The 13,856-nt window shown below is 43.4% G+C and overlaps 1 protein-coding gene across 1 annotated transcript; it reads right to left on the reverse strand.

The window, feature by feature from the left end:
* Positions 1 to 833: 833 nt before the first annotated feature.
* Positions 834 to 13,531, reverse strand: zgc:194930 (uncharacterized protein LOC557813 homolog). Its single transcript, XM_062449985.1, has 3 exons — positions 13,192 to 13,531; positions 7,114 to 7,166; positions 834 to 4,301 (listed from the first exon to the last, which is right to left on the reverse strand). Exons 2-3 carry the CDS (start codon positions 7,143 to 7,145, stop codon positions 3,494 to 3,496), a joined length of 840 nt encoding a protein of 279 aa, XP_062305969.1. The 5' UTR covers positions 7,146 to 7,166; positions 13,192 to 13,531; the 3' UTR covers positions 834 to 3,493.
* Positions 13,532 to 13,856: the final 325 nt, after the last annotated feature.

Raw genomic sequence — 13,856 nt, forward strand, 5'->3', positions numbered from 1 at the left:
GACCTTGCAGTGGACTGGCTTCTTGCCATTCTTGAAACACAGACCGAGTATCCTGCTCTCTCACGGTCTCTTCTTCTCTGTTGACTGGGCTCGTGCGGTTCTGTCCACTGAGAAAAAGATCTTGTGCCCCGAAATAAAGGTTGTTTTATCCTGCTACCACGTTGAGGTTTTCTGTTGTTCAGAGGATAGGCCAAGAGCCAAAGCAACAGACGTAACAATGAATTTCTTCCCTCTGCCCTATGGTGCCATGGTAATGCTAAGGTATAAGACTGCTTTGCTTTACTTTACACTTCTGCACTTGTGCTTAAATGAGACAAAACCCTTAGTGAATGTAACATATGTTTTTATCTCTATTGGAAAAACAATGCAACATACTATAAACGATTTAGTCTATGGACTTGTAATTGACTCATTCCCAATGATGAATTCTATACACTCAGCGATATGAACGGTGTATAACGTTTAATACCACTCAAGAACTAGAATACATCAGTCTTTCTTATTTCTTAGCACAGGGTATTGGAGGAAATTCTTTGTTACGTCTGTTGTTTTTGGAGCAAGGTATTCTAGGGTTCATATGCAAACTTAAGCATGAACAAATTGCTTTGTTTGCTTTGCTTTTTCTGTCAAGACTGTTGAAACTAGTTATTGTATAATTATATGTCTAACTTTTGAACAACACCAGGAAGTAAACACACAGACCCTTGACATCAAATTCCCGGCAGCCTACAGTTAAAACAAACTGGTTTGAAATGAATCCCCAACACACCTAGCAATGTACACAAACCCACACCACCTAATGGAGGGAAATTAAACATACACCGACAGCGACAAACATTTTCATGGCCGTTTAATTGCATGGATTAATAACAGTGACATATTCCTATAAAGTACACACATATGAAAATACATCTTCCTTCGTCCGCTAGCGTCTGGTTGAGCTTTCAGGTGTGTGTGTGTGTGTGCTTTCCCAAGATGCAGTGTTGCGTTATATAGAACAGGCACGCTGAGGTACAGTTTCAGCCTACAGTATGCGTCCATTTCTTCTCACGTATCGACAAAACATTTGAAAGCAATAGCATAGGCATGTTCTTGGTTCAAGAAAAAATAACTGTGTGTGTGTGCGCGTGTCATCTGTACGAGTCAAACCTGGACAAAGGCCAGAGACCCCTGAAGAAAGCCACGCAACCCTGTCATGACCAGAAGGGCAGAGGTGAGCTGAGAAAAACCTTCCTTTCAAACGAAGGGAAAACAACGACCTCGTTGAGGGGATCTGCAGATTAGCAGCCAAGATGGACGACCAACCGGGGGAGAGGGAAGAAACGCAGGAGGAGGGAGAGACAGAGAGCTGAAGCGATAACGGACGGTCACAAGACAGGGGGGTGTTTCAGTCTTTTCTTAAAAAGTATCATCAGGGCCCACGCTCCCCCTGTGAGGAGACAGTGGGACAGACAGCCTAATGGACATCATGTGGTTCCAGCCAAAGTTAGAGAGTCTGCAGCCCTTGCGTGCGTGTGTGTGTGTAGTGTGTTCTGAATGATGCCTGGGGTGTGTATGTGTGAGAAGTATTTGCAAGTATTGTGGTCTGAATGATGCTGGTGTGTGAGTTTGTGTGTTTGTGTGTGTGTGAGAGAGAGTTTATGTGTGTATTTGTGTGTGTGTGTGTGTGTGTAGAAGAGGTTGTGAAGCAGTCTTCCCCATGGACCCTCTAGTGGTAAAGATTGTCAGTGTGCTGTCACAGCTATGATTCAGCATCTGCTCCCAGAACACACACTCTGGAGATTCTGGGAGTACCTGAGAGCACTTGTGGGAAAGTAAACACACACATAACAAATATACAGTCACATGCTTTGTTTTACCGGTTGTATGCACATCCTGGAGAACATGGAAAACACAGTGAAAGAAAAAGAGTGATGGGTGCCTGAAAGGAAAAGAGAATAGTTTTTGTACTATAAACTAGAAAGCAAATATAATTGGCTGATATATTTCTTCAGTGTGCCCCTGAAATGGTATGTGCATTGATTCAGAATCATTATAAGGCTACTTGGCAGTACATTATTATCGCAAATTAAATGTCTTAATGCTTTTCTGAATGTTACAAACAAATTACAATAGAAATGATTTTGGCAAAACAAACAATGACTTAAAACGAACAGTCACAGTACAGTTTCAAGACCAAGTCACAGTCTTGTGAACCTCAAATCTGATACAGTCTCAGGTTAGGTGTGGGATAAAGCTAATCTGGCCCAGGTAGGAAATGATGTGTAAGTCTCAAAATAACTCAGGTGTTCTTCATCTGAACAAAAAGTTCATCATGCTCAAGGCAAAGTCGCTCTCAAAACTCAGGTGTTCAGTTGAGGCCACATCCCTGTCACAGTAAGAAGCACTCCTTCTATCAAGTCCTTCATTGAAACAGGCCGATACAAATGTAGCTCTACACTTGGTTCAGGCTCAGGTGATCCAGTATATCAGTTTTGTAGTTATACCTGTTACGGTATCAGTAGTGGTCGTATACTATATATGTTTCATGTATTGTCTATCCTCAGAATGTCCAGCAAGCTTCACCATGGATTACTGGATTATTCCTGAACGAGGAAGCAAACTAGATTTACGTCACTGGTTTGACCAACAACACTAACATTTGCATGCCCCCCCCCCACACCATTCTGTCCTACTAAATGGTCAGTGTTTCCTTGACTACTTCATGCCAGCAAGTTCTGGGCCAGTACAGATAACAACTCTTCACCCAGCACTATCCTGCTTAACCAGTTCAGATATAAATAACACCAGAACACAGATAAAAATACAAACAAAGGTGAGATTGTTGATACAATAAAAAAAAAAGAAGCTCAACATGACCTCATTAGTGTGTTCGTACCATGGAGCGAGCTTCCCTGAAGATTCAAAGCTCTGGCACGTACTGCAGCCATAGCCACTGAGTTGAGTCTAGCTAACACAGAAAATAATATAGAAACAGATATTGTCGATAGAGCCTTTGGTGGTGGAAGTGGAGCGCAGGACACAATGATTCAGTCACGTGGATTGGGATTCTGGATTTCACTTATTTGTGAGATTCACCGAGTACAAACCAGAAGTATCTTCCCTCACTTCTGGGAGTTTACAGTGATGTTGCACATTCTGTGGCACTGGATCATGTCTTCCCTCAGCCAGTCAGGTACAGGATGTGTCACGTGACCTTATTAGAAAAATATTGGTGACTTCAGTTAAAAAACTATTCTTTTTGTAAACTAGTTTCTTTCTTTCCTACAGTTCATTAAAGATCAATGGGATTCAAAATCATAGTGAGAACACATTGTGTTCCATTTCAGTTCGGTGGGGGCCTCTCACACATGGTTCCTGAAATCATATTTGGGAAGTTCGAAAAGTCTGTTAGGGGACCGTGACAGCGCGGGACCGTGACCAATGTTTCCGTCATAAATTCACGGGACGCTCCGGGAACTGTTGGGGGGGGGGGGGAACTCTTTGGAATGTGTCAATCGTAGTCCTCCCCGGCGGTGGCCGAATCCAACGCCGCCAGCGCCTCCGCCACCATGGAGTCTGTCACGCTCTGCGCGTCCCCGCCGTCCTCCTCCCCTCCCTCCCCCTCGTCCTCGCTCTTAGTCCCGGCGAAGCCCCTCTCCGGCGTGGCCGTCCTGGGACGCCGCTCGTCTTTGCCGTCGGCGGACGACAGGCTGGTGGTGCTGGTGTGCACGTCCCCGGAGAGCACGCTCTCCTCCTCGTCGCCCGTGTCGCACGGGTAGTCCGGGGTGCCCCCCACCCCCTCGTCCACCGAGGAGCTCTCCCCGCCGCACCCCCCCTCCGCCAGCGAGTGCTCCGAGGCGCGCCTCACCCTCCCCCCGCCCCTCCCGTCGGGCGTGTCCGAGTTCTCGTACGCCGATTCCCTCTGGTGCTCCAGGGAGTGGATGTTGGGGTACACTGGTACCTGGCTGGGGGTGCCCCCGGGCGGGACCCCCCATCTGTTACCAGGACCCTGGGGCTGGATGATGTAGGGTCCCCCCTCTCCGGACCGAGCCTTACCCTGCCACCCCTGCACGTTCTGGGGGCCGGGCTCCGCGGCGCGCAGCCTGTTGATGTGGTTGTTGTCCGCTTCCAGTTTGAGGGTGCCGTCGTTGTGCTTGGCATTGCTGGTGATGTAGCCCAGGTTGTGGAAGCCCTTCTTGGCAGGGTTGTGGGCGCTGCGCGGCGCCACATCGCCGGGGAGCGGGTGAGACTGGTACAGCGTGCTGCCCGCTGGGTCCGACTTCTGGACATCCACCGGATCAGAGGGATCATAGATGTAGCTGATGACACAGAGAACATTTTTTTTGTTCACATATTGAATTGTAATATATTATTGCTGATAGATAGCTAGATACATAGATGGATAGATACAATAGATAGATCAATAGATACTTTATTCAACCCCTATGGGAATTGCAGAAATTGATGTTTACCTTCTTATTTCCGAATACATATGAATATGTAACTTCTTATTTTTACAAGGGGCAACACATTTTTCTACAGTTTATATGACATTAGGATTTCAAAGTGTTCTTTTTGTATCCTTCGACACTTGCAGAAACAACAGCGATGAGCCACACTTGACTTTCTTTGTTTCTCCAAAGTGAGCTTCTGAGAGAGAGCCGCAGACTACTGAGGTACTTAGAACACACAGACTCCAGGTGTCATGTATTTCCCCAGGAAATCGAAGACTCTGCTATCAATAGCTCCAACTGAGCAGCGTCAACACAACGACATGCTCACCCCGGATGTCTGGTGCACCTGGTGCTGCATGTGCAGAGCACTCTCTTTGGACAGCTAATCCTGATTGTGTTGGCTTTTTTGGCACTTCGAAAGGTGAACAAACTGAGTCTTTTCCAAAGTATAGGATGTCAATGGGTGGTTAGGCATGCACATTTGCTAGAAAACAGGCTGGGGAACACAGTAAGAGAGAGTGAGAGAGAGACAAATGAGAAATTGTACACACACACACACCTGGGTTGTCAGCAGGGCCACCCTTTATTTATGGACGGTATAACACACTGTCAGACACTTCCCGCTGCAAACACCTCGTGCAGTTTACACTCTTCCCCTCTTCCCTCCTTCTCTGTCTTGCTCCGTCCTCTGCTCTAGTCTCATTTCACACCTCTCAAGGTCTCTCTCTCCCGGAGCCCTGTTTGACCGATTCCCCTCTTTTCTCAACCATGCCTTTCTCCCCCTCCTCTCCTTACACCTACACTGTTTCCTACTCTCTCTCTCTCTCTCTCTCTCTCTCTCTCTCTCTCTCTCTCTCTCTCTCTCTCTCTCTCTCTCTCTCTCTCTCTCTCTCTCTCTCTCTCTCTCTCTCTCTCTCTCTCTCTCCCTCCCTCTCTCCCTCCCTCTCTCCCTCCCTCTCTCTCTCTCTCTCTCTCCCTCCCTCCCTCCCTCCCTCCCTCCCTCCCTCCCTCTCTCTCTCTCTCTCTCTCTCTCTCCCTCTCTCTCTCTCTCTCTCTCCCTCTCTCTCTCATTATCTCTCCCCCTGCCTTCTTCCTATATTTGTGCTTGCTTTGCTTCCTCCAATCATTGCTCCCCTCTCTGTCTCTCTTCCTCTCCTTCACCCACCTCCTAGCTGAGTCTGGAAAATGAATGTTTTCTATTTCTCCCTACCCGGCACTCAGCCCCACCGCTGTGTCTGCAAAGGTAGAATTTCAGGCTTATTTCTAAGAGCGCTAGACACAAGCTGTTTACCAACGAGAACACTCATTTATGGAGGAGAGTGTTGTTGGAAATTCCAGGACAAAAAGCTTACTAGGGTAAAAAGAAAGATTGGATTTCCTCAACAAAACCTTACACCCTGTGGTGTTTCTAAAAAAAAAACGTTTAAAAAAAACAACTGGCCACTGTGGATCACTGTGTTTTTAAGAGTGATTTGTAAATGCTATGATGGATTATTTGATTGTTTCATAACTAGTATTTTCACTGTAGGAAGACACAAGGGACTAGTAGGTAATAGTGGAACTAGGAGTGAGGGAAGATGGGATCAGGCTTGGATGGGGCAGATAGGTTGACATAGCTGGCACACCACAGGCACCACACAGAAATGAGACTACACTGGAGTTTTAGGAACAGCTCATGGGAACGCAGTATACAAACATTGTATTCATACTTTTTACACCAGTAAGGCTAAAAAACCTTTCAGCAGTTGGCTCAATAACGGATTCCGGTACATTCCGTTGTTCATGCCTTCATTCATCATTGGGTTTTTTTGAACGTTGGAGATTCAGAGAGCAAAAATATGGCTTTAAATCCATCTCATGTCAGGTTTCACAAGTAGTGTGAAACTTGAGCTGGAGGTGTGATCACTAGATTTTAAAAGGTGTAACTTCCTGCCGGGCAGTGACCCAGTGACCTAGAAGGGTCACACTGCCAAATCTCCTGTAATCTCCGGGGACCAGAGACGGCTAAGCTGAGAAATGTGAAGAAGGAAAAAATTTGGAAATGTGAACAATTACAGGGAGTTATGTGGGAGGGAAAATGGTGTGTGTATTTCTGTAGGTCAGTGTGTGTCTGAGCAAGATATAGGAACAGAGAAAGAAATAGTACACATTTCTGTGAGTGTTTGCTTGTGTGTATGTATAGGTGTGTGCATACAAGAGAGATAGAGAGAGAGTACTTGCAAAAGAGACAGGGTGGATAAAAGCAAGGAGACAGCAGTCTTTAAAGACCCACACTGACAAGAGGTGATGAGTATTGGCATATTGACCCATTGTTTATACAGAAAGCCAATGTTAGGGCACTGTGGGATCAGACACTTATAATGTACCTCTTCCTATCTACATGAACCAGAGAACAGGAAATCATTATGGGAGCTAGAAGAGTATAATCTGACATTCAGGAAAAACTGCAGCCTAATTCAATAGGCTGCTGATAGACTGCTGGACATGTACAATGGGTGCACATGCTGATATTGGAAATGCAGGCCTTGAAAATTCAAGGTTTTAGTACGTGCTATATTGTTTGAGTTAGCTCAAGCCATGCTTAGTTATCTGGCAAAAATCCTCAGAAACAAAGGCCAACACACACATTGGCACACACACACACACACACACTGCATAAAATACTCACTATCCTTACCTTTTTATCATCCGACAGCATTGGCACCCCATTTGGCCAGCTGTGTTTTGACGCTGTGAGAAGACAGAGAGAGAGAGAGTGAGTGGCCATTATTCACAACGGAAACTTCCGGACATTTGTCTGACACAGTAGTTGTCCACTACAATCTGAAACAAGCTGGGCACTTCTCCGACCGGATGGCATTTTACTTTAGTGCATATTAGACCCCTTGTCCCCATGATGAAAACGCTCCCTTCAAACCTGTCTCCTCGACAAATGCTTAATCGCACATGTACACACGCACACACACAAACACACCAGTCTTTTTCTATTATTGATCCAAATTGCTCGACACCTGTGACATATGAGCGACCTTTCTGTTCTAAACCCATTGGTCTGCTCAGGCTTGGCCTCTGTCTCCATGGTGACGCCTGAATGTGATGTTCTAAGGATGATCCAGAGCTTGTCTGGAGCACCGATAAATCTTTATTTATTCATCACTATGAGTGTGTGTATATGTGTTTGTGTACTTGGGGATCTATTAATGCATGAGGTGTGGAGTATATCAAGATGTCTGTTTCTGCATGCTTGTTTGGATGCTTGGGTGTGTGTGAGTGTGTGTGTGTGTGTAAATGTGTGTGTGCATGCGTGTCAGTGAATGAGGGTGACCTTTTCTCTCCTGACTGTGTTTCCCCAGGCTTTGGCATGTCTTTGCCTGAGTAAATAATTAATCGTCCGGTCTCAAATGGGCTTGTCTGCTGGGCAGGAAAAGCGACGCGGGAGAGGGCAAGGACATGGTCTCTTTCTCCCTAACTTTGGTGGGCACACAGTGACGGAGGGAAAATGCACACTCACAAGCAACAAACACATTGCAGGTCCCGACTGTAAGACGACCCTGAGACTTCCAAACTGCAAACGCAGACAGAGAAAAAAGTACAGACCATTCAGGACAAGCCAAACTTTCCTACCATCTGAACTTTCAACTTTTGCCGTTGTTGTCTGGATGTAACTGATAGAATTTCAGTCGTAACTTTTATTTGGTACAGCTGAGATGATAAACACAGTTCAGAAATTCTTGAACACAACTTCACACTGAATCGATAAAGGGTGTATCGATGACATTCAACCATGGGACAAGATATATAATTTTACAGTGGCAATATCTACACAATAGCAACTTTTATTTGAGTCTTCATGCTGTTGTTGAGATGAGCTTTCTGTGCTGCTGGAGGGGCTGCTGTGTGTTTCCCTATCAATAGTCTGTAGACTCCAAAGCCAGAGGCCTATGTTTTTATTGAAAAAATACCATCTTCACACAGCTAGACCACAGTGCAAAGTCAAGCAGGGCTGGAACAAACATTCCACAAAACACATCAGTTGATAGGATCAAAAGCACTGGAACACTTTAATATGTGTGTGTGTGTGTGTGTGTGTGTGTGTGTGTGTGAGAGAGAGAGAGAGAGAAAGAGAGAGACAGTAGCAGGAGAAAGGCATAGATAGAGGAGAGGGGTGAGTGTATTTTGAGAGACTATTTCTTTACTCTCATGGGAATTATTTCACTAATGCCCAATTGGAAAAGGTTTTGCACTTGAATGTGAATTATGTCAAAACTTATTTCCAAAATGATATAACTTAAAAAAAAAAAATCCTATATTTTTTAATAATACTTTTCATCCAATTGAGAAGAGACAAGTACCAATCCAGGCGTCTCTGCAGTCCACTGTTGGGTCATTGCTCTCGGTAACATGAACCAAAACTACATTAATCAGAGCATGCTAAAACCGTATGTCTGTATGCCACACTAGCCAAGAGCACGGTCCAACGGCTAGACAATCACCCACACCCTGCAAATGGTTGACAAAAAATGTGTAGGAAAGTAAGCAGGTTCGCATTGGAAACTAGTTCAGGCCTGGAGACATTTGCAAATCAAAACTACTGTTTTCGTTGAGTGAGCTCTGACAATGTGTTTCCAGTGTTGTAGGAGAGCGCCGCAAGTCACGTCATTCTACCTTGGGTCAGTTGGAACAATACAGGGTCACGCTGTGACGCTATGGGGGGGGTTTGTCGTGTTCATGTCTGTTCCTGGGGGTAACGACAGAATGTTAGCATTAGCCAGACTAGCCTTGGGGATACATTGCTTCACTGAGCACGAGGGATTCGGGGAAGAAAATTGCAATTGGACCAACGCTCCGCTAGCTAAACAGCATTAGCATAGGACAGGACAGACCACTCTCATGACATTCTGAAGTAAGTGTTTCGAGGAAACCTAAGTAGCTTTGTTTCAAGATTCAAGTTGTTAATTGGGCTCCAAGAAGGCTGGAGGACGCTTACTGGATGACAGCTTTGGCTGTTCTCAACAAGGTCATCAGGTTGATATCCTAATGAAGGTACTCAAAACAGGCCACGATTACTCTAAGGTGACATTTAGAGATTTTTTTTAAGAAATCTTCACAGTTGAGACTATCAGAAAGTGGATGATTAAGTGAATTCTAAGTAACCTGTCAGTCAAGATAAAAGCAATTTTGTCAATAGAGTAATTTCACAGAACTTAAATATCCTACCACATATGCTCCCCAGTAACCAACAATATCAGATTCTGAGATGCATCCGAGCATCCAAATGACCAATCATCTCCCTCGACGAGAGAATCTCAAATCACAAAACAGGGTTGAGAATTCAATCTGCGTGTCAGACGACTACCATTGATTCCATGTATGGGGGTCATTGTTCACAGCAAGGTAATAACACTATACCGTGTCCCAACCAGATTCCATTACGTAGCAACTGTTTCTCCTGAAAAAGATATGGAAACAAGATTGTAGAAAAGGGAGAAAACCCTTCCAGGACCAGGTCCTGGTCACTTTCAGTCCCTGAAGGCGCAAATAGAAATGTTTCCCCCAAGAAAGAGAGGGGATTGCAATAAGAAAGTTGGATTGCTACACATTGTTCCCTAAGCATCTGAAGTAGGCGAAAACACATTGCAATCCTAATCAGATCCATTCGGACAAAAAGCAGAGAGTGGTTGAGTTTTTTTTAAATAAATCTAAGAATAAAGGACTCAAAAGTGAAGGTTTTTTTCCACTGAATGTCCATTTGGTTAATCTACAGATGAAAAATGAGGGTGGGCCTTCTCAGATATAAAAATCCACTTGGCTTGGCTTGAGAATCTCTTAACAAAAAAAGTGTAGGAAATGCAGGTTAACCCTCGTGCTGCCTTCGGGTCACATGACCCAAAGGTTCACAACGAACCATCGTTGTGTTTACCCAATTTCACCCAATACAAAAACAAATAAAAATAATTTTCTTTTAACCATTGCAATGTGGGGGGTCTGAGACAGCCCGACAGTTAAAAGAAAATGCTTCACTTTGTTTTTGTATGAGGTAAATTTGTCGCAATACGACAGTGGGTCACAATGACTGATGGGTCAGAATGACCCGAAGATAACACAAGGGTTAAGACACAGATGCCATCTACTGTATATTGAAAATGGCTGTATTGTAACCGCAATGTCAGCTATGAAGTTTTTCTGTTATAGTTGTCATGACTAGCTGATATTCAGTCAGCATATGTCACACTGCAGGTTAGTGTTGATGGTCCAAACACAAAACCACACCAAACAAGCATCAGATACAGGTACATGACAAACTGTATAAAACAAGACCAGAGGCCCTAAAACATTGCTGTTATTGTTCATGTTTTCTTTATTTCTTTACACAATACAACACACAACAATCGTATACTGTAATTTTTTTCTCTTATACAACCCTTGTTGACTACAGACAATTGAACCTAAATATCATCAAACTGCACTGGACCTAAACTGAGAAACTTTTTAACAATTTTAAGATTAATTTCTCTAATGCCAAAGCTAGTTCTAAGCCACCTAAAGTGGAGATGGGACTCCCATGTTTAACACAGAAAGTGTGAACAATCTCACTGGTACATCCTTGTGTCTTCTATAGACCTTTAGATCTAAAGAAAGGTCAGCTTATGTAAGGTATGGTAAGGTACTGACAACATTCTTTTTTGACAGCTGGTGTGTGTGTGTGTTTGTGTATGTGAGTACAAAGGGACAGTGAGAGGGGAGATCAGAGGTTTATATTGGTGACTTGGAAGGGTGTGGTGATTGGGAGGAGTGGGGAAACTGGTCTAACCTCCCTCTCCTCTCTCATTCTTATCTATTTTTGTGTATTTATCCATGTGCATCCATCTTTTAATCCTCTATTTCTCCCTCTTAAACTTCTTTCAAGTCTGTATTATATAAAACAGTTTAACAGAACCTCCTTGACAAGACATCTAGGACACATCTTATGAACAGAGGAGTAGTTACTGTAGTTTTAAGACCCTCACTGTGGTTTTCAATCAACCTTCTTTCTGCTTCTCCATTAACCTTCACTGTAAACCAGATAAGAATACTTTGTTATCAGATGTAGTAGCAATTCCAGGAAATAATTTTGTATGGATTTATCCGATCTTTATAACGATTTCCAGTAAGATGACTGTACTTGGTAAATACTTTGCGGAAATATTATTTTATGTTGGCCAATATACATTTCTGTGGCCTTAAGAATGAGTGCTCAAGTTTTAACTCGGTATCAATGACAGTGAATTGAACAGATTGCTTTGATAGGATGTCAGCAATGTGCATACAATGACACTGCAATACAAAGTTGATTTGAATAAGCTAGGTGAGGCCGGAAGGAGTTGCCTTGGTGCCTTTCACCATGGCAACTAGTCATGACGACTAAAGTACACAGAATTTGGCCCCATGAGATACAATAATCCTCTCATTAGGCATCATGTGCACAACAGAGAGACTTAAATATTGAACTTCCACAACATTGAAAACAGGAACTGACAGTGCATGTCAATTTGCTCTGTTTATCACTAAGTTACAACAAATAGTCTACCCTTTGGTACTGACAGAGAATGCAAAAAGCTCAAGTAAAATATCATCTCAATGGGGATATTATCTGTGTATAAGTGTGTATATTCCCCAAACACCATTCAAATAGCCTGAGGCTGGTAGGTAGTAAATTAAAAAAAACTCCATACCCAGTGTATGTTTGCCCACACAATGTGATAAACAGTTCCTTTAACCTGCATCCCACAAACAATACTTCTTTGGGCCAAATTGTCTGTTAGGGCAAAGTATTTATTGACCCTGGGTTGACAAGCTACAGCACACATAGCCAATGACATCACGTCTCAAAGTGTCTTCACGTTTCAACAACAGAAGAGTTCAGGGCAATTTGAATACTTTAGCCACTCCATCAGACTGACTGAAACCTTAGCTGTCTAAGGTTAGGCCTACATAATATACACAAAACAACCTATGCCAAAATCTACCAAATTGTGTAGGCTAAGTATGAAATGAGCAACAGTTGACTAGTCCAAGATTGAAGATACGTTGGAAGAACAAACACTGCAGTGCTCAAGGCCGGGCACCCCTGGGAGGTAGGGAATAAACCTAGCCAATACCATTCACTTATTAACTTCATTAACTGCAGAAAAAAGAGCTGTCCATTTGCCAACTGTTGGTGTGGTGAGTAGTGGTAACTTTAAGCTTGTTCGGGTAGCCATATGCCACAAGTCTACCTCTGTGTTTACACCCGAAAGGCAATGACGTAGGCTACAGTTGGAAAGGTGTTTATTGTGCATTTGATGCCTGTTACATTTCACAAAAACATGCTTAAGATATAAGCCTACATATTGTCAACTTAATATTTTATTTAATCCCCATTCCAGTAAGAAGGCTAACTTCTTACATTTTGAGCAGCAACCTATCTTCCGTAGACATATCAAAGCAAGGGAAGTTTGTGGCTTTAAGTTATCCATTCTTAAGTCGTCATCATTATGCTGAAGTATATGCTAGAGTTGTATAACGTGTGTTTACTCTGAAAGGCCCTCCTGTTCGGCAAGACAAATGCTGTTGTTATTAGTCACGTTTGTTAGTTGTAAACATACAGCTTGGTATTTAATGCCATATTCTTTGTTGTCTAGCCAACTTCCCTTTTCGAATACATGGCACCGTGTTAAAGACACCGTTTTAATAAGAAACAGAGAGAAGGAGAGGGAGAATGATGATTTTCGCCTACCTGTTGCGCTAAACGAAGGTGTGGCACCTGTTCGCCGTTGGTATCAGAAATTCCAGGATAACTTCAGCTGTCATTTATTTCGCAGATCAGACGCGAAACAAATCTCATTAAACAGTTAAAACCATCGCGAAAACTGAAGGAAGCATCTTGTTTCATCTTGAAGTAGAGTAGAGTAGCTCGTTTCCCTCAGTTGGCAGTGTGTCGTGGATAAGGGAACGTCCCCCGTGACTCCTGAGTCCCATGTCTCCGGCAGGGTTTGCCTAGTTTATTTGAATATCTGATGTTTAGCCTAGTATGTGCTTCAGGGCCTGGGCTGCCCTCCGTTTGCATGGCGTTAATGACTAATCATGTGACCTTAGTTGGGGATCAGAGAACTTCAGAACACACCTCTCACTGTTTAACTGCTTTACTCCCGATCTTCAGTAAAATGATTATGTGGATTTGATAATACTTTAAATACGTGTAGGCTATATGATCTTCACATATATAAATAAAAACTATAGGCTAAAGACGATGTCTTTTATGCCTTTACACTTTTTTAGTTTTTGTTCGTCTAGCCTACTGTTGAACATAATTATATTTTTGTCACATATGACATACCAAGAGAAGATATATATAGTACTGTAGTTGGCACAGCGATACACCTGTCTCAGAACCGGTTCTTT

The sequence above is a fragment of the Osmerus eperlanus genome, chromosome 23 (genome assembly GCF_963692335.1).
Source record: "Osmerus eperlanus chromosome 23, fOsmEpe2.1, whole genome shotgun sequence".
Classification (NCBI taxonomy): domain Eukaryota; kingdom Metazoa; phylum Chordata; class Actinopteri; order Osmeriformes; family Osmeridae; genus Osmerus; species Osmerus eperlanus.

What these genes read in the sequence shown, in the direction of transcription:
- zgc:194930 (XM_062449985.1), bottom strand. Translation starts at nt 7,145, where the DNA reads ATGGGGTGCCAATGCTGTCGGATGATAAAAAG. An exon ending in TGCTGTCGGATGATAAAAAG is followed by an intron (nt 4,302 to 7,113) that starts GTAAGGATAGTG and finishes CTGTGTCATCAG; the next exon opens with CTACATCTATGATCCCTCTG.